General features: G+C 46.9%; 1 protein-coding gene and 1 long non-coding RNA gene across 2 annotated transcripts in view; one reads left to right on the forward strand and one right to left on the reverse strand.

Moving 5' to 3' along the window:
- Positions 1–1,947: 1,947 nt before the first annotated feature.
- Positions 1,948–2,788, reverse strand: LOC103673103. The gene is made up of 2 exons (XR_571311.2): positions 2,571–2,788; positions 1,948–2,301 (listed from the first exon to the last, which is right to left on the reverse strand). It is a non-coding gene; the product is annotated as an uncharacterized LOC103673103 (long non-coding RNA).
- A 121-nt stretch (positions 2,789–2,909) lies between these two features.
- The window catches only part of URB1 (URB1 ribosome biogenesis homolog), a 67,682-nt gene continuing 51,873 nt past the window's right edge, over positions 2,910–18,718 (forward strand). Inside the window, exons 1-7 of the mRNA XM_040621034.1 lie at positions 2,910–3,124; positions 5,752–5,891; positions 6,711–6,862; positions 7,823–7,955; positions 12,903–12,999; positions 15,050–15,135; positions 17,489–17,614. Of these exons, the coding sequence (XP_040476968.1) occupies positions 2,983–3,124; positions 5,752–5,891; positions 6,711–6,862; positions 7,823–7,955; positions 12,903–12,999; positions 15,050–15,135; positions 17,489–17,614 (876 nt within the window). The 5' untranslated portion in view covers positions 2,910–2,982. The remainder of the gene's footprint in view (positions 3,125–5,751; positions 5,892–6,710; positions 6,863–7,822; positions 7,956–12,902; positions 13,000–15,049; positions 15,136–17,488; positions 17,615–18,718) is intronic.

An 18,718-nucleotide genomic window follows, 5' to 3' on the forward strand; every position in this document is an offset into this window, starting at 1 on the left:
ATTCCATATCTCTCCTCTCTATGTGACTGCACTAGCAAGCTTTTGTCCAGATGAAATAATACAGAGTAAGCCATCTTGATAACTTTTTCTTGTGTACAGCAATATATACCTCTCACCTTCTGAGCATCTGCAATAAACATACTTTAATATGAACTTGATATGGACTGATTCAGTTTCTCCTTTTACCCCTTTCCATACCTTGAAATTAAACTTGTAAGATTGAAACAGATGAACACACACACACACACACACACACACACACTTAACAGGTGTGAATAAGAAGTGTGGTGACTAGAGGTGAATTGGTTGGCTATTACAGGTTGGACACTTGCCTTGGCTAATTCACCACAGTCCAGGGGGCCAGTTCACAAGCTTGTAGACTCAAAAACCTGCATCCTGAGGCTTTTTGATCCATGAGACAACCTTTTAGAATAGACTGACGTTAACCAAGACATTTACTTATTCAACAAATATTTATTGAGACTTGTGATGTGCCAGATCTGTTCTAGGTAGTGAGAATGGAACCCAGAACTTTGTTTTGTGCCATTATAAAGTTTACATTTTAATAAAGGAGTTTGACAAACAAATGAATATCTAACATCACCAGTAGGTATTAAAGACAATAAAGGTTGGGGCACCTGGGTGGCTCAGTCGTTAAGCGTCTGCCTTTGCCTCAGGTCATGATCTTAGGGTCCTAGGATCGAGCATTGCATCTGGCTGCTCGCTGGGAGTCTGCCTCTTCCTCTCCCACTCCCCCTGCTTGTGTTCCCTCTCTCGCTGGCTGTCTCTCTCTCTCTGTCAAATAAATAAAATCTTAAAAAAAAAAATAAAGGCAATAAAGGAAAATAGATGAGGATAAGAAGAAGGGGAGACATGGATAGAAGAAGCCCACATGAAATCAAAGTATGAGTCATGTGAGGTCCAAGTAGAGTTTCAGAGGAAACAGCAAGTGCAAAGACTCCCAAGTGGATGCTGGCTTAGAACATCATGAAAACAGCGGTGTTTATCATCAATAGACCAGAACGTTCTTCGGGGCAAATCACACCCCTTCTCTCCATGCAGGCCTTTAATAGAGAAAGCCATGTCACTACCTGGAAGTTGTTTGGTAAGCCTGATACCTGAACAAGTGGGGTTAGCCAACTGGCATCAATGATTCATGGCATCAGGCTGAGTCTGAAACATCCATCCATGTTTCTGAGCCATGCCTCATCAGCTATTCTCTGGATAAGGCTGGGACGAGCAGGACAACCTGCTTCTTTTTTTTAAAAATGAATATAGTAACTGGGATTAGGATAAACTGGATGAATGGTTCCAACACTTATGAGCTGGGTAATACTGGCAAGTTCCCTCATCCTCTCTAAGTCTTTGTAAAGACAGATGATAATTTGCCCAAGGTCATACAGGCAGAAACCGAATACAGGGCTTTTGATTGTTTCTTACGGTTCCCTGCTGCCTCTTTGGTCCACCCTGGTTGCAAACAAAATGGGTGGTTGGCAATTAACCACAGAAGAGAACCAGTGTGGACAATTAGCCAGAGTTAAGTCTCTGTCTTTACTAATAGGAGTGTTGCCCTTTACAGCTTGAATTTGAGCATATCCTTGTCTCTTAATACTGCTGTATCAGCTCAAATCTGCCATACGGACTCCCTCCATCTGACCTGCCTACAACATAGGCATTTCCACAGGTGCCATCGTCTTGCCAGGTCAGAGACAACACCCTGGGCTTTTTCTATTAGAGACTCGAAATCCCAACAGGCCACAAAAGGCCACATTACACATCTGTTTACAGAACACAGGACAATATTACCTCAGACTAGGAGACAACCTCACAGAGAATTCCAGGAATCATCAAATTACTCATTTAATGAGCTGGGTCATGATTTATTTGAACACATAACCAAGTATTGATGAAGTTGTATTAAGAAATGGACCAGTCTGTTTTTATTCATTCATTTAAACCTCTATTTTATTGCAAAGCATTTACTGCAGCTCTCAAGTCACTGGAATCTTACAAAACACAGGACTTTATTTCCCGTCAAAGCAGTTTTTCATACATTGCATCACTTTCTCAGTTCTGGACAGCCCCGGAGACTAGGTAGGGCTGGCTCTGCGGACTCCATTTCAAGGATGGGAACTTAGATGTGGAAGCCGCTGCACTGTCCAAGAAGGGTTTTCCAGAAGTTAAGGGTCTCCTTGCACCTGCTTGGCCAGAAGGGTTCAACGTCCTCCCATCAGTTTGGGGAAGCCTGGGATGGAGGCCAGTGTGGGGCTGCACCCCACTAGACAAGCCGTCTGGTTCGGGCTGTGACACAGGACGGGGTCAGACTGAGGGGCATCCGCACGACCCTTAGCCCAGGTGCGCGAGGGAGGACCTCCCGCCCAAGACCCGCCTAGCATTTAGCAGGGCCAACTCGCAGCGCCTCAAATAGGCAAAGCATCGAATCCCGCTACTTGTCAAGCAAGTTCTACTGGCAGCGTCAGGGCGCCCTCAGGTCAAGAACTGATCTGAGTGTGCAGCCGCGAAGCCCCGGAGCTCTCGCCCTCGGGAAATGGAGGGCCCCGGGGCTCTACCTGCCGAGAGCCTTCGGGAGGGCTGCCGGGGTTGGTAGGTTCCTCCTCACCGCGGCCGGGTGGGATTGCTGTGGGGTGTCCGCTCATCCTAAGAAGCGAGGGAGCCAGCGGGGACCGCAGAAACAGGAGAAAACTCGGGGCTCTGAGGCGGCGCCACGTCCACCTCCCCCACAGCGAACCGGCTCCCGGGCCTCCGGCTCTCCCTCAGGCCACGCCCCGCCCCAGGCCACGCCCCTTCCGCCGGCGCAGGCCCTCTGTACTCCCGCCCCTGACACCGCCCTCCCTCGTGAGACCCCGCCCCTTCCGGCGCACGTGTGGAACCGGGGCACGCAGAGGCGCTTCACCGATTTCCGCGCGTCCCTTTGCGGTGTCCGGGGTGTGTGGCTCCCGGCGCGCCGTCGCACTCTCGGCCATGGGGGTCCCCAAGAGGAAGGCCCCGGGCGGCCAGGACGGCGCGGTTCCCCGCGCGGGCGCAGCCAAGCGGGCCCGCTCAGAAGAGCTCACGGGCGTGCGCTTCAAGGCTCAGCTGCGGGACCCGCAGGGCGCCGAGCCGGGTGAGTGCAGGGGCCGGCCGGGGCGGAGAGCACGTGCGAGCGAGGCGGGTTCCGGCCGCGGCCCTGTGCCAGGCTCACCCTTCCTCTGTGCCGCTGTTCGGTCCCGAGCCACAGAGCCGGGCCTTCCGGTTTGCACACGGGGAAACCGAGGCCGCGGTGCTTGGGCATACTGGGTCCCGGGCGGCCGGGGCAGCTGTAGGGCCGCACGCTGCACTTCCTTGCCTTGGGCTGTCAGCGACGGCCAGAGGGCCCGCCTTGCTCGGTTGTGACAGTTCCACGCGACTGCACGCCTCCCTTGGCCGGGAGCATCCCTCAGCAGGCGCTTAAAACCTCTTCATTGCAGTTGTCAAGGAAGCAAATATTCACCTTCACACAACGGACGGTACTTACCTGCTTACCGAGTCCCAACTGTGAGTCAGCTCGGGGCTGCTGAGTGAGGCAGTTTGCACTTCTGTGGCTGTCAGCGCTATTTTCAATAGCTTTGACCCTCCAGCACTCACGCTGATCTGATGACATGTAATAAGCTACCGCAGTGAAGCCCCACAAGGACTTGTAAGTGACCAGGATTGGACTAGTGAATAAGATGGAGCAGATTTCTATAATTTCACGTTCTGAAAACCGTGATCACCCTTCTTCACAGCTTCTTGTAACCCATTAGAAAGTAATGTAGGTTATGAGGGGCAAAACCACAATTGAATATGCCGGTATGGGGAGACACTGGTACTCTGTCAAAATAAAATAGTATGAGTGTTTCTCAGGTTAAAGAGATTATTAAGTTGATGGCTGGAATATCCCCAGTTAGTAATTGTCTTCCATAAATTTTGCTTTTAAACCGTTGATGTCTGCAGCTGCCAGCCAGCGCTGTGAAGATGATACCTGCTTTAGTGCAAAATTATACATTTCATTCATTCATTTATTCATTATTTACTAGGGGTTGTTATTTGCTAGGTAGAGATAAAATGATGAGTAAAAAATGAGGCATGGGCGCTGCCATTATGGAGCATAGGAACAGTGAGGTGGGGAAGACAGATATCAATCAATAAAATAATGTAGGAAGAGTTGAAAGTACCAGTCCTCCAAAGGAGAGGTACCCAGTGTCTTCGAGCCTCAGACCTAATCTGGGAGATCAAAGAAGTCTCCCCAGAGGAACTGGCTTTTCAGCGGAGTTGTGGGATGGGGTAGGAACAGGGACAGGAACCTTTGTGGCAGAAGAAAGAGCATGCTTAATTAGTTAAAAGCTCATATTCATGTACACATTTGTGGTTTTGCTCAGAGAGCTCCATGGCTTTCGGGTGCTGCATCCGAACAGGTTTCCCAAGGAAACTCAGGTTGATAGGCGGTGGGTGCAGAAGTAGTTGGAAGATGTGGCAAAGCTGAAGTCAGAGGGTGACAGGTGAATCCCTTGAATGAGGTTGTGTTGCATGTGTGTTTGAATCTGGTCTCTATCTTGGATTCCCTTTCCCTGTTGATACGTTCTCATAACTTCCTGCGATGAGATCTGCTGATGGAAAGAGCAGGGAAGTGGAATTGACAGATGTCAGTCAGGGTTTTGTTTTCATCCAGGCATTAGGAAAGGTTTGTTGTTATTTTTGTGTTGTTTTTTCCCAGCTTTATTGAGATACTATTGACATAACTGGTGGAAGTTTAAGGTGTACAGTGGGCTGATGACACATATACTGGGAAATGATTACCACAATAAGCTTAGTTAACAATAAGTTAGTTAACACCTGCATCAGCTCACATAATTACCATTTGTTTGTGATAGCCTTCGAGATTCATGCTCTGAATAACTTTCAAGTATATAATACAGTTCTGTTCATTATAGTCACCATGCTACACCTTAGATCCCCAGAACTTATTCATCTTATTATTTTTTAAGTAAACTCTGCCCCCAACATGGGGCTCAAACTCACGACCCCGAGATGGAAAGTCGCATGCTCTACCTACTGAGCCAGCCAGGCACCACAGAACTTACTCGTCTTATAGCTGGAAGTTTGTTCCCTTTGACCAGCATCTCCCCATATCCCCCGCTCTGTAGACCCTGGCAACCACCATTCTGCTCTCTTTTTCTATGAGTTTGGCTCTTTCAGGTTCCCCATATAAGTAGAACATAGAGTATTTGTCTTTCTCTGTCTGACTTATTTTGCTCAGTGCCCTCAAAGGTCCATACATGTCGGAAAAAGCAGGATTTCCCCCTTTTCAGGCTGAATAATATTCCATTGTATATAGACCTATATACAGATCTAGATATATCACATTTTCTTTATCTGTTCTCTGATTTTACTCCCTTCGTGGGGTGGGGGTAGAGCTTCAGGCTTAGATTGGTCAAGACCCAGAGCGTGCCCAGGTGTGGATCGATGGCAGCTTCAGGGAGGATTACTGCACCAAGAAGGGTTGGGCTCGAAAGCAGTTCCTTTGAAAGCTGTTGCCCGTCCCCTCCCTGGAGATAGAGAAAAGGCTGTGTCAGAACCCTCGATGTCCCCGTCTCCGCATTGCTGCTGTGTTCTCCCTCTCAGTAAGTGGCAGTTCCAGTCACCTAGATGCCCCTGCCAGAAGTCTGCCCCTGGCTTGGGATTGTTGCTCAGGAAACGGTCCTTGTTAGCACTTGGACATTACTTTTATTTCAGCCTTGGAAGCGTTTGTGACTGCTGCCAAGAAGCTTCCGCGAGAAGACGTGTATGATGTCGTGGAAGGGTACGTGAAGATTTCTGTGGAGTGTGCCGAGATTTTCCAGCTCCTGAGTGGGGAGAAGCGACCTGAAAGTGAAGTATGTTATTCCTTACCTGGCTTGCTGAAGAGGAGAAAGTTGCCATTGTTGTGTTCAGCTTGATGGAGAGAAACGTGATAGGAATTTCTAGGACTTTACCAGCTTCCTGTAGAAGACGATGTTTTTGTTCCTGTGCTGTAGGAATACATTCAGATTTGTATCATGACTTTGTAAAGCATTTTAGTGGAAAACGCTAACCTCATGTTAGTGAATGATACCAGAAGGAAGGATCGTAGATTCTTCATCTAAATGCACTTGGTTTTGACATGGTTTGTTTTTAAGTAATCTCTACACCCACATGGGGCTCGAACTTACAACCCCAAGATCAAGAGTCGCACACACTACTGACTGAGCCAGCCACGCACCCCCTTGACATGGTGTGTTTTAACAAAAAGGAAATAGGTAGAAACTGCATGTTGTGGTTGCAGACACATACTGAGTTGAGTGTGGTTTTCTGGTTCCAAAGAGATTCAAAATTCGGGATATTTATGAACCTGTTGAGATCTCAGGGTTATTGCTGTAAGGCTATGGACCCGAATATCCCCAAAGCAGTGAGGCCCGGTCGTGAGTAGAAATTTCTCTTTTCATTTCATTTTGTGTACTTGTAAGCAAGCAAGTCTCTATTTAGCTGGACTATGGGAGCGAGACTAATTCCAGAGCCTGGGGTCCGCGGAACAGCCGCTAAGCTGTCACCTTCGTGCCTTTGGCTCAGGCTCTGTTGAAGGTTTTAAAGGGACTGTGGTAAGACAAGAGGAGCATATGTACAGAGGGAAAAAACAAATGAGCTGGTTCGTAAGCATTTCACTTCTGTCTTTGCAGATGCTATTAATATTTCAAGTTTTCGAGGCCATACTATTGCGGACAGCAAGCGATCTTTCCCATTTCCATGTTGTGGGGACCAACATCGTGAAAAAGCTAATGAATAACCACATGAAGCTCATCTGTGAGTCCCTGTATGCCTCGGGCTACAGGTAGGTTGCCCTTCTGTGGCAGGACTAGCCGTGGGCTCGGTCTGCGTTCAGCTGTCCACGAGTGCACTTGATCTTCCCTCATAAAGCAGAGCTGAGCAGTTTCCGAGGCCATCAGGGCTGTGGCTCTGCCCCTGCCACCCCTGTTGACCAGACCCTTGCTGTCGCCAGCTCCTGCCATGCGTCCTTCTCACTCCCGCCCTGCTGTTCTTGCTGTCGTGGGAACTTTTGACTGCCCTCACTCTTTCCATTGTCCATCCTTCTGCCCCAGTGGCTCTTCATGATCAGCTCTCACTCCCTCCCTCTCTGGTTCAGGATTTTGCGGCACAGAAGCGTCATCCCTGGGAGGCCTTGTTTCGCCACCCCCCATCCACTGTCACTTTCTGTCCGTTAGCTTGTGGACAGAAGTATCTGTTTGTAGGTCTACTTGTGCAGCTGGACGTTTGACATAATACTGCATGTCAGTCCGGTGATTATCTGCTTCCCTCCGCTAGAATGCAAGGTGCACGCAGGTGGGGGTCCCGACTGGTCTAGAAGGTGCAGTCTTCCACCACCTAGAATGGTGCCTGGAGTGTGGTGGGTGCGCAGTAAGCCACGGATTCCGGGTGGCTGTGGAATGGAAAGGCGGCTTAGAGCTTGCTCCTGGAGATGCGCACTGTGGAGAGGTCTTCCCCTGCGCCCTGCAAAGGTGGGGATGAGCTGCGGGTCTCCCAGTCACAGGACGATTTACCGGAGAGAGAAATTGCCATCTTCGTATCTCACATCTTGTATTCTTGGATCCTCTTCAGACTCAGTTTTTAAACTTTATTTGGAGATTTTGTCAAGTTGTGTTTTTTTGTTTTTAAAGCATGTCTCTTTCCTTCCTTTTTCTGGCCTGGGGACAGCAGACCACACAGCCAGGAGCGTAGCTGGCTTTGTGTTTCTGCTGTTCCTGACATGCCTGATTTTCTCGTCCCTGTGCAGGATGGCCCGAGCTTGTCTGAACCTGATGGCTGCCATGGTGACCCAGGGTCCCGAGGCCGCCAGGGATGTCTGCAGCCATTTTGATTTGAATAAAAAGACCTTGTACACCCTGGCGACCAAGAGGGATTCCAAGGTGAGGAGCTCCGAGCGTCTCGTACCTCCCGTATATTTCCTTTCCCTTTGGAGGGCCATAGTGGTGTGTTTGTCCTCCTTTCTCTGGCCTTGCTCCTCGTGTGGGTGGAGTAGAAGGCCAGTATGGGCAGAAACGTGTGCAGCCTGAACGACAGGGACATCTGAGGACGGCTCCTCTGGGGGCTCAGCGTTGTGGGGCTTGGCTTGTGGGCGTCTTCACGGAGTAAAGGAAATAATCTCTATGTGCCTTGTGGTGTGGACCTTGTGGGGCATCCTGGTCCTGTTCCTGTTCTGTCCACTTCGGAGAAAACCCTTGGAAGTTTAAACCAGTGACACCATCAAAGAGGACATTTATGGCTTTTTAATGTTTCCTGTGTCTCCCGTCAGTAAGTCTTGTCATGAGTAGATGCTGGATTGTGCCAAAGAGAATGGAAGCGTGAATAGTTTTCAGGAGAGCTGTTATAAAAAAAAGTTCCCGGCTGGCTCTAGAAGTTTCACTTGGGTTTAGAAAGGTTCTTGAGGAAAGAGCATAAGTTTGAAGATTCAGCAGCTGGAGAGAGTTGTGGGCCAGCTGCAGGCTGTCTCAGCCCTCCCTGCTGGCGCTGTCCTGCCGGGAACAGCCGGGGCTCCCTTCCCCGAGCACAGACAGCAGACCAGCAGTTAACCAGCCTGTCTGCTGAGGAAGAGAAGCACGTTAGCATAATTTACTTCTGCACCTTGTCCTCTCACTCTTCAGGGAGATTCGTAAGTTTCCACACTGCCAGGTAGTAGACTGGAGGTTATCATATTAACGCCAGGTGACTTTTCTGGCTCTGTGAGGCTGGCCCAGTGTTGAGGGTTTTCCTGTCAGGACAAATAAGGTGTTCTTCTGAGGAGAAAATTCCAGGTCTTGGTGTCTCATGGATACTCTCCTTATTATCATGAGTTATTTACATACTATGAACGCGTCAACAAATTCCACTCATTGAGTAATGACTGCTGACATTTAAATGCTTTTCTAATAAAAAGAATTTGCGTGCTATTTGCACACCAGGGCAAATGTCATGGTTCTTTGGTCTTACTTGGCAGTCAGCCCGTCGGTAATTATCCATCAGAGTCCCTTCCCATTTCCACCCCCGTCTCTCTTGACCTGAACCAGCTCAGCCCTGTAAGTAAAATATGTCAGGACCCCGACCACCCACCAAGACACAACGAGGGAAGGCCCAATGCGGGCTCCCCTGCCTGAACCCCGGCTGCAGACGGTGTGTGCGCTGCCTCACCTCAGGCTCCTCTTGGCAAGTTATGTTTTACGTCTCCTTGATCTGTAAAATGGGAGTTGTTGTCAAGATGAGTGTTCCTAATGGTGTACCTTTATGTCATGGGAAATGATTCTTAGACATTAAGTTTTCTTTCCCCATACAGGAATGTTAGGGACGTTAAAAAATAGAGAGCAGCACAGAGAACCCCCATCCTCCACCTGCAGACACTGTCACCTCTGCCACGTTCTTGGTTTGTTTGGAGGCAGTCGAGTGGACCCCACACGTGAACCATATTCCCTCATGCATATTTCAGTGTGTACCTGTAAAACACAGAACCACATTACCATCCCCGTACCTGATACCGTTCATAACTCTTAATATCACTGAATGCCCAGTTTGGTCTCAGTTTTTCCCCACTGTCTCTGAAGTGTCTTTACACTTTGTTGTTCAATCAGGATCCAAACTAGGGCTATATATTGTGTTTGGTGGGTCTGTTTCTTAAATTCCTTCGTGTTGTTGAGTTTTCTGTCCCCACCCCCCAACTTTTTTTCATTCCATTTAATTATTGAAGAAGCTGATGGATATCTAGATCTTTTTTTTTTTAATAAGTGTGTTTTAACGTTTTGGAGGAAATTATTAAAGCCTCATGAAGAGAGAGGATTATGGTTCTTTTTCGTCCAGCCAAAGAAAGCACTGTTTATATCGCTTGCCAAAGAGCAGTTTTACCAAATATGTTTTGGTCTATTTTAGACCGTGTTTTGCAGAACAAGCCATAAAGCGTTCAGGATGCTTTCTTCCTAGGATAATAGCACTGTGAAGTCACAGGGTAGGAATGAGGAGTAGGCATGTGACCCTCTTGCCTTTGATGGAGCTTGCCAGAGGTGGAGGGTGGAGACCCAGGGACAGTGAGGGGCTGTCTGGCCAGGGGGGTGAGCAGGAGGTGTGGCCGTGGCTGCTTGGAGTGGGCGGGTGCTATGTCTTGGGGGTCTTGGTTTGTTCAGTGTCAGGAACCTGAAATTTGGGGTTGGCTGGGATATACGAGATGGATACCAGGAGGTGAGGACTGCATTCCATGTCTGTTCAAAACTTGTTGCTGGGGGGACCCTTGAGGGCATCTAGTCCCAACTGCTTGCTGTGTACAAGCAGGATGGAAAGATCTAGAATAGCACATAATTGGGACACACATTCCAGGACCCTGACTTCCAGTACTTAAGTGGACCCAAAAAAAAAACCCCAAAAACTTGTAGAGCCTTTCTAACTAGCTAGCAAAGCACGGAACCTAATTTAATCTTACCAGGCAAGTTTTGGCATCGTACCAGGCGTACGTAGATCAGGATAGCAAGTTAACTGTGCTTGAATTAGTTGACATGTTTCTTTCAGCAACGAGGCATCGAGATAGCTTGGGAGCAGTGGTTACTTTAAGCTTCCAGAGGACAGGGACAACATCTCAGTCATCTTTGCGTCCTCCCTGAGCCTGAGATTATGGCATCTTGAATATAATTGGTGTTTGAACAAGATTGAATTGGTGAGTTTTGAAGGCACTGAGACGTTGCTGGTACTCTGAGGAAATGCAGCTCATTTTCAAGACTTTAGTGACCATCGTACCCAAACTCAATCTTGTAAGGAGGTCTGCAGAGTAGTCCCCAGAAAGGGGAGGGTAGTTTTGAGCTCTTAGTGTACTTGGAGTAAACTAGCACTGGTCTGATAAGGTCTTGCTGAAATGCCGTGGGGCAGGGTTGGAGGTGTAGACCCATGAATACAGTCAGTGTGCATTGGCTCCATCCAGATGTTGCAGAGTGTGGGTCAGATGGCCTTTCTCTTCTCCCTGAGAGACGTACACACAACAAAATGAGACAGAATTAATTAGAAACTCACATAGAGGCCTGAGTGGTTGCAAGTGTGGTCCTTACATCTTGAGAACAAGCGAAATGAAAATGCCTTGGAAGCTCTGAGAAGGAAGCACTTCTCTATAGTCAGACATAAAGTCGGGCGTGAAGCAGTATGTTTGTACAATTATTTTGTACTTTGTAATTCTAGTACATACTCACAGTTGTGTGACCTTGAATGAGTTTTTATTTTATTTTAAGATTTTATTTATTTATTTGACAGAGACAGAGATAGCCAGTGAGAGAGGGAACACAAGCAGGGGGAGGGGGAGAGGAAGAAGCAGGCTCCTAGTGGAGGAGCCTGATGTGGGGCTCGATCCCAGAACGCCGGGATCACGCCCTGAGCCGAAGGCAGACGCTTAACCGCTGTGCCACCCAGGCGCCCCTTGAATGAGTTTTTAAAACCCTCATTTCCTCATCCGTAAAATGTGTGTAGAAGGTATTTCCACCTGAAGGAGTAAATGAAGTCACAGATGTGCAGCCTTTGACTTGGTGTCTGATGTATAGTAAGTCCTCAGTAAATGACGTTCATCTCCTCACCACCAGCACCACCATGCTGCCAACTACTAAATGGAATGGAACTGTCTGGAAGGCAGACTTCTTAATCTTCTCCAGGCATCCAGGGCAATGATTCTCCGTGGTATTAACTGTGTTCTTGTCAGCAAATTGAGTGCTCTCTGGAATCACTGAAGTAGGGAAGAGAGTGCAGCTAAAGCAGTGGAGGGTTTCAGGGTCTGAGCTAGTGCTGGTACAACCGATGAACGGTGCCATGACCGGCCCCTGGGGTGTGAAATGGGTGAGGAGACATGGCATGTCTTAAAATTCCTGGGAGAGAAAGTTGACTAGATGGCCCCTGCCACTTGCCCTGAAGTGTTGGCGACTGGTCATGGCTGGTGGGCCGTCTTTGAGGATGCCCACTGTCCCGGGTCACGGCTGTGTCCTGCGGGACCCTGCAGATGGCAGTCCCGGGAAGGCCACGCTGGGTTTGTAATATGACAGCATCTGGGCTTTGGTGTCTGGTGTGAATTTATAATACCTAATAAGACCCGGACATCACCTCATTGGTGTCAGCAAAAGTAGAACTGGTCTTTCCATTGGCTCTGGATTTTTAAAAAACACGTATATGATTTCACTGACAAGTGAAGTAGATGGATCTAGACGGGCCGAGAATCTTCTGCTCTATACCGAAGTGGTTCATAAACCACAAATGGTTATGTATGCCAGTGGAAGGGGACACAAGTATACTTTACCCATACTTCTGTGTTTATTAAGCAGTGAGCCATTATGCTGTTGCTTTTAAGCATAGTGGATGAAAATTGGTATTTCAGATAGACATCTTGGTAATTTTTTTCTTTATTTTTGGCCTATTTCTTGACATTTGTCTTTTTTTTTTTTTTTTAAAGAGAGGGAGAAGGGGTAGGGGCAGAGGGAGAGAAAGAGAATTTTAAGTAGGCTCCATGCCCAGTGCAGAGCCCAGTGCAGGGCTCCATCTCACAACCCTGAGATCATGACCTGAGCTGAAATCAAGAGTTAGACGCTTAACCGACTGAGCCACCCAGACTTCCATACTTTCGCTTTTAGAAACAGTTTAAAAGAGAAAGAAAAATAGAGCAGAAGACGGAGGGAAAAGAGCAAAGAAAAAAACCCTGTGTTCGCACAGAGAGATGAGTGCTGGTTTTAGATCCGAGCCTTCTGATGGCACAGGCGCTGAGGCCTCTGTGCCACTGGGATGGGAAGGGGTGCATGTACCTCCGAGTCCCTGCTTCCGGGGGTGGGGGCGGTGTATGGATATGCTTGTGACACATGGTCTCCTTCACCCCCCAGGGCGTGCATGACGTCCGGCTGGCCTACATTCAGTTTGCCCTTTCCTTTCTGATCGCTGGCGATGACAGCACGATAGTGCAAGTGCTGGAGTTAAAAGGTAGGTTTCCCCCTTTGTCTCGTAGCAAAGCCTGATTACGATTGGTTTTGGAAAGTCTCCCGCAAAGCAGTTTTCCCAGGTTGGAAAAAGTCTGCAGCTTTTGCAGCCGCCTCGCACACTCAGATGAAGGATGCGTATGCGGCGAAGCTTCGGTCAGTGCAGTTCGGAGGTGGCTAGTCAGTGTGAGCAGAGATCTTCCTGCTCTGCTGTCTGGAATGCTGAGCAATGTCCTAACAGCACAGATGCAGACCTCGGAGACTCCCACAAACAAAGGAGGCTCTGTGGTTCCAGAACCCACACAGATACGTAGCCCTGGCTACCTGGCTTTCTTTAGTAATTGGGTTTGAAAAACTAAAGCTTAATTCCTTCAATAGCTTTGCCACATGTTACCAGAATGTTAACCAGTAGAGCTTCAAAGAATTCCAGCTGGACCGCCTTCTGGTGGCTGTCACCCTAGAGTCAGGCTTGGCATAGTTTAGTCTGTTAGGGCCACTTGCAGTTTATCAAGAGCTTCAGTAAGACAGAGAGTGGCAGCCCTAGACCACACTTAGCACATGGCAGTCGTTCAGTACGATCCCCCGGACCCGAGCCCTGCCTGCAGGTGGGGAGCAGTTCCGTGGCCCTGCCGGAGCTCTGGGAGGTGTTGGAGGAACAGTGTGATGCCTGATGCCCAGTGTGGTCAGGCTGTAGCCCATCCCTCACCTCCCCCAGTGTAGGAGACCAGAGTTCTCTCCAGATGACTGCCAGGGGCCATTTAAGAACAGGGTATGGGTGCTGGTCACCCTCAATGTCGTCAGCCCTGATCCGTGCGGGGAGCCACATTGCACTGGGGAGGCAGCCCCGTGGAGGAGACACCTTCATTGCATGCCTTTCCCGCTTGTGGCTAGCTCCTGCCAGGGCTAGGCATTCTGCAGAATTCCCCTGGGTCATCTCTGCCGTCTGGCCTTTATTAAAGGACAGTGATTTGGGGTTATTCGTGTACACTGCTAACGGGGCAGGGCCGAGCTTCAGTTCGTGTTTTGGCAAGCACTTCGGCCATGTGCATCAGGACTTTAAAAAGGTTTGACCGGCCATTTCATGTCTAGTTGTTTTCCTAAGGGAGGAATTAAGGAGGTGAGTAGAGGTTTTCTTAGGGGCTCTTTTTTCATGTTAGCTAAAAATTGGACTCCTAACTGTCCACCAAGAAGGGGTTGATTGTGCAAACTGAGGACTAATGCTAAGATGGAATGTAGCTATTAAAAATGGTGTAGAAATATGCTTCCTGACATCAGCCCTTAAACAGTATGTGATTGGGCATAAATCCCATTTTACTGAAAAGATAAATGTGTAACAGAATATGGATCTATCAGAAGGTTAACAGTTAACTAGTAGCCCAGATGTTGACAGTGTTAACCTCTGGGTAGTGGAGTGATGGTTCCATTCAGATTTCGTTCTTTTGGTTTGTCTGGTATTTTCCAATTTTTCTTTTTTTGAGAGTGAATTTGCTTTTTTAGAAAGTCAGTGTGCCCACTGAGCACCAGTGGAGCCAGTGAAATTATAATCTCTTTGATGTTTCTGCCCAGTATCACCAGTATGTTAGTATGTGGCATCAAGCTGTGGTGGCTAATTCCTTGGGGATCCAAAAAATATGAAAAGAAAGCAAACAGGTCATCCCAAATTCTGCCACCAGTCAATAAAATGATGACCATGATTTAAAATATAACTGAGCAAGTCTAAGCAAAGAGAGACATTTAGCCAAATTGTGTTCATACCATACATTCGAACGGTTGCTATAGAATTAATTTTAAGTTAATATGAGAAAAGGAAAGTAAAACAACAAAACTGAACTTTTTTAATGGTTTTGTCATTATTCTACCTTTAGATATTGATTTCCTATGTCATGAAGTGGTTATTCCTACTGTGACCTTATGTAATTGAGAAAAGACAGAACCTTAAAAAAAGGGGGGGGGAATGGCTTTTGTGCTGTACCACTTTAAGAAGTAATGTTCTCACATCCGTTCTCATGTTCAAAATATTTTTGAGTTTAATGCTTTGAACCTTTTCCTTTCAGAATTTATTCCTTGCATTTTTAGCTCAGGCATAAAGGAAGACAGGATTTCTACCATCAATATTTTGTTATCCACACTGAAAACAAAGGTAAGTGTTTTGACTCAGTATTCCTGTCACCTGTCTTCTCCAGTGTTTGCCAGGACCCTAGAGCTGTAACGGCTAACGGCATATGGGTTGTTACACCGGTGGAATGGAAAACTGCTTTTTTTTTTTTAATAATCAATTTTTTTTTATTATATTATGTTAGTCTCTGGTTTTTGATGTAAAGTTCAATGATTGATTAGTTGCGTATGACACCCAGTGCATCATGCAATACGTGCCCTCCTTACTACCCATCACCAGCCTATCCCAGTCCCCTACCCCCTCCCCTCTGAAGCCCTCAGTTTGTTTCTCAGAGCCCATAGTCTCTCATGCTTCATTCCCCTTTCTGATTGCCCCCTCTTTCTTTATCCCTTTCTTCTCCTACCGATCTTCCTAGTTCTTATGTTCCATAGATGAGAGAAACCATATGATAATTGTCTTTCTCTGCTTGACTTATTTCACTTAGCATTATCTCCTCCAGTGCCGTCCATGTTGCAGCAAATGTTGAGAACTCGTTCTTTCTGATAGCTGAGTAATATTCCATTGTATATATGGACCACAACTTCTTAATCCAGTCATCTGTTGAAGGGCATCTCGGCTCCTTCCACAACTTAGCTATTGTGGACATTGCTGCTATGAACATTGGGGTGCATATGGCCCTTCTCTTCACTACGTCTGTATCTTTGGGGTAAATACCCAGTAGTACAATGGCTGGATCATAGGGTAGCTCAATTTTTAACTTTTTAAGGGACCTCCACACTGTTTTCCAGAGTGGCTGTACCAACTTGCATTCCCACCAACAATGTAGGAGGGATCCCCTTTCTCCACATCCTCTCCAACAGTTGTTGGAAAACTGCTTCTTAAGGCTGCCGTATCATCATACCGGGAGAAAAGCTGCTGCCCACTATTTCATGGGAAGCCATTGGATTAATTGTGAGCTGTAAATTACAGCTCTTCTTCATTTACATACCTAGCAAAATGTTATTTTGAATTACCTTGCATATTCTGCCTTTTACAAGCATCTTGTAGAAATTTTAAAACTGACTGAATCGCTGTCTTCAATACAGAAGCAACTTAAATGATCAGTTAGAAAAACTCTGTGACTCTCCCAACAGAAAAAGTTGTGAAAACCATGAACTGGCAGTCCACATAAAAATAGCTGATCAGCATAGTATATTTAAAACTGTGGTTCTCAGCTGGGAGTGATTTTGTGCCCCCCACTGTGGGACATTTGGAAGTGTCTGGAAACAGTTTTGGTTGTCATAGCTGCAGAAGTATAGCTGGCATCTAGTGGGTAATGCTGCTCAGAATCCTGCAATGCGCAGGACAGTCTGCTGCAAGTTATTTGGGCCAAAATACCAGTAGTGTTGAGGTTGAGAAACCCTGATTTAAAGTAACACGAGTCGTGAGTTACAGGTTTTTTTCACCTATCAAATTGGCATTGACCTTTTAAAACAGTGATATTCAGTGCTGGCAAAGATGCTTTGAATCAGGTACTTTTCTGGACGACGTGTTAGAGCAGGCTTGGCAGTATGTGTCAGAGGTCTTAAAAATGTTCCTAGCCTTGGGGGTGAGGGGGGGTTCCCGGGGAACCACCCAGGAAGCGAATTTGAAACACATAGACCTGGGCCACATCCCCAGAGGTTCTGGGAGTGGGTCTGGGGGGAGCTGAGAACTGGTGCCCCATTTCCAGGCCTGTGATCAGGGATGCAGGGAAGACTTTACAAAGATGTTGTCAGCCAGAGTAGAAACGGCCTAATTGCATATACCCCGGGAATGGTGATGCAAATTATGGTCACTCACAGGCTAGAGTGATAGCCCTCCAAATGAGGTTCTAAAGGAGTTTTTAATAATGTGGGAAAAGCTCATGTTATATAAGTAAAAGTGGGCAGAGAACTAGAAGTATAATCACAGAGACGAAAAACCCAAACGGTACGCACACAGCCGTGTTGCGGGGTGGAGGGCTGAAAGGAAACGAACCGCGATGCTGTGCGTATCCTAGGATGGTTCGAAGACTGTTGAATTTTTTTTTCTCTTTTATGTTTTTTCTTTTTTTAGTTACACATTTTGCCATAGCCCTACGTGATTTTTGTAATGACAAGAAACACTTTTAAAAATCAAATTCCTTGGGGCGCCTGGGTGGTGCAGTCGTTAAGCGTCTGCCTTCGGCTCAGGGCGTGATCCCGGCGTTCTGGGATCGAGCCCCACGTCAGGCTTCTCCGCTAGGAGCCTGCTTCTTCCTCTCCCACTCCCCCTGCTTTTGTTCCCTCTCTCGCTGGCTGTCTCTGTCAATAAATAAATAAAATCTTTAAAAAAAAAAATCGAATTCTTTGAAATTCATTTGTTTTATTGTTTTCAGGTAGTTCACAATAAAAATATCACCAAAACCCAGAAGGTGCGTTTCTTTACCGGGCAGTTACTGAACCACATAGCAGCTCTCTACAGCTGGAATGGGATTGTTGATGTGAGCCTGGAAAATGTCAAGGTACAGTCCTGTTGGGTTTGAGTTGACCTCACCATTAGCGTGTGGTCCTCACAGCTGGAAGCTGAGGAATCCACCTGCCTAAAAAAAAAAAAAAAAGTCCCCCCATTTGATCTGTTTCTCTTGGCTTGTGGTTCTATTAATTCCCTGCTTAGATGAAATATGATCTTTCAAATTTTATTTTTTTAGAAGATTTTTTCCCTAATCTCTGAGGTATTATGATATTAGACTTTTTTTTCCCTTGAAGAGAAAACTCTTACTTCCTTTAGCTGAGTGACATGCTGGACTTACTCCCTGCGGGGCTTGCCCAGTAAATGTACGGTGTTGATCTAGGCTCTCTTCCTCCTCTCATTGACCTCCTTTTTTCCTTCTTTTCCGTTCTCTCCATACCAGCTTTTGGAATTTCAAGGCCTGTTGGTTTCACTTCAGGATCCTGAGTGTCTAGGAAAACCCCAATTTCCTCACCTCCTGACATGTGTAATTTATTTTGTAATAGTTACTCAAGTGTTGAATTAGACCAGTTGCTCTCGAGTTGACCCAAGGCCAGTGTACCTTTTAATCCTCCTCATTTCGATTTTCCTCAGGGTGTTTCTGAACATGGACTTGGCCAGAGAAGTGAAGGCTCAAACTTCCTGTGAACTTTATAGTAATTTACCTCTCAACAGCCCTGTGTTTTACCTTCTTTTATCTCTGTGAGCCTATGCCCTCTTGTTTTGAACATGCTTTGTATGCTCTTATTACCAGGAAGCCTCGGAGGCTTAATAAAAACACTCCCAAATGTGGAATTTTATTCAAAAGAGCAAGAGAAATTAAGTCATTCTTAAGCTTGTATAAAAATACAGGTTTAAACTTGCCCCCTCTTAAGAGTATTTTTTAATCTTTTTTTCTTTTTTTATGGTTCAAAGGTCAACTGTATTTATTTCTTATTCAGTCACAGCATCACAGCGCAAAAGCAAAGAGAAGCTTAAAGGTTTTGTAACTGAAGTACATGCTGGAAAGGGAGACTCTTCAATAATGGGGGTGCTGATACTGGCCTCTCTGCACTCACTCACTCATCGGGGACCTCGGCTGTGCTGTCCACAGTTTGCTCTTACGTGCAGTGGGGGC

The sequence above is a fragment of the Ursus maritimus genome, unplaced genomic scaffold, assembly GCF_017311325.1.
Source record: "Ursus maritimus isolate PB19 unplaced genomic scaffold, ASM1731132v1 scaffold_4, whole genome shotgun sequence".
Classification (NCBI taxonomy): Eukaryota; Metazoa; Chordata; class Mammalia; order Carnivora; family Ursidae; genus Ursus; species Ursus maritimus.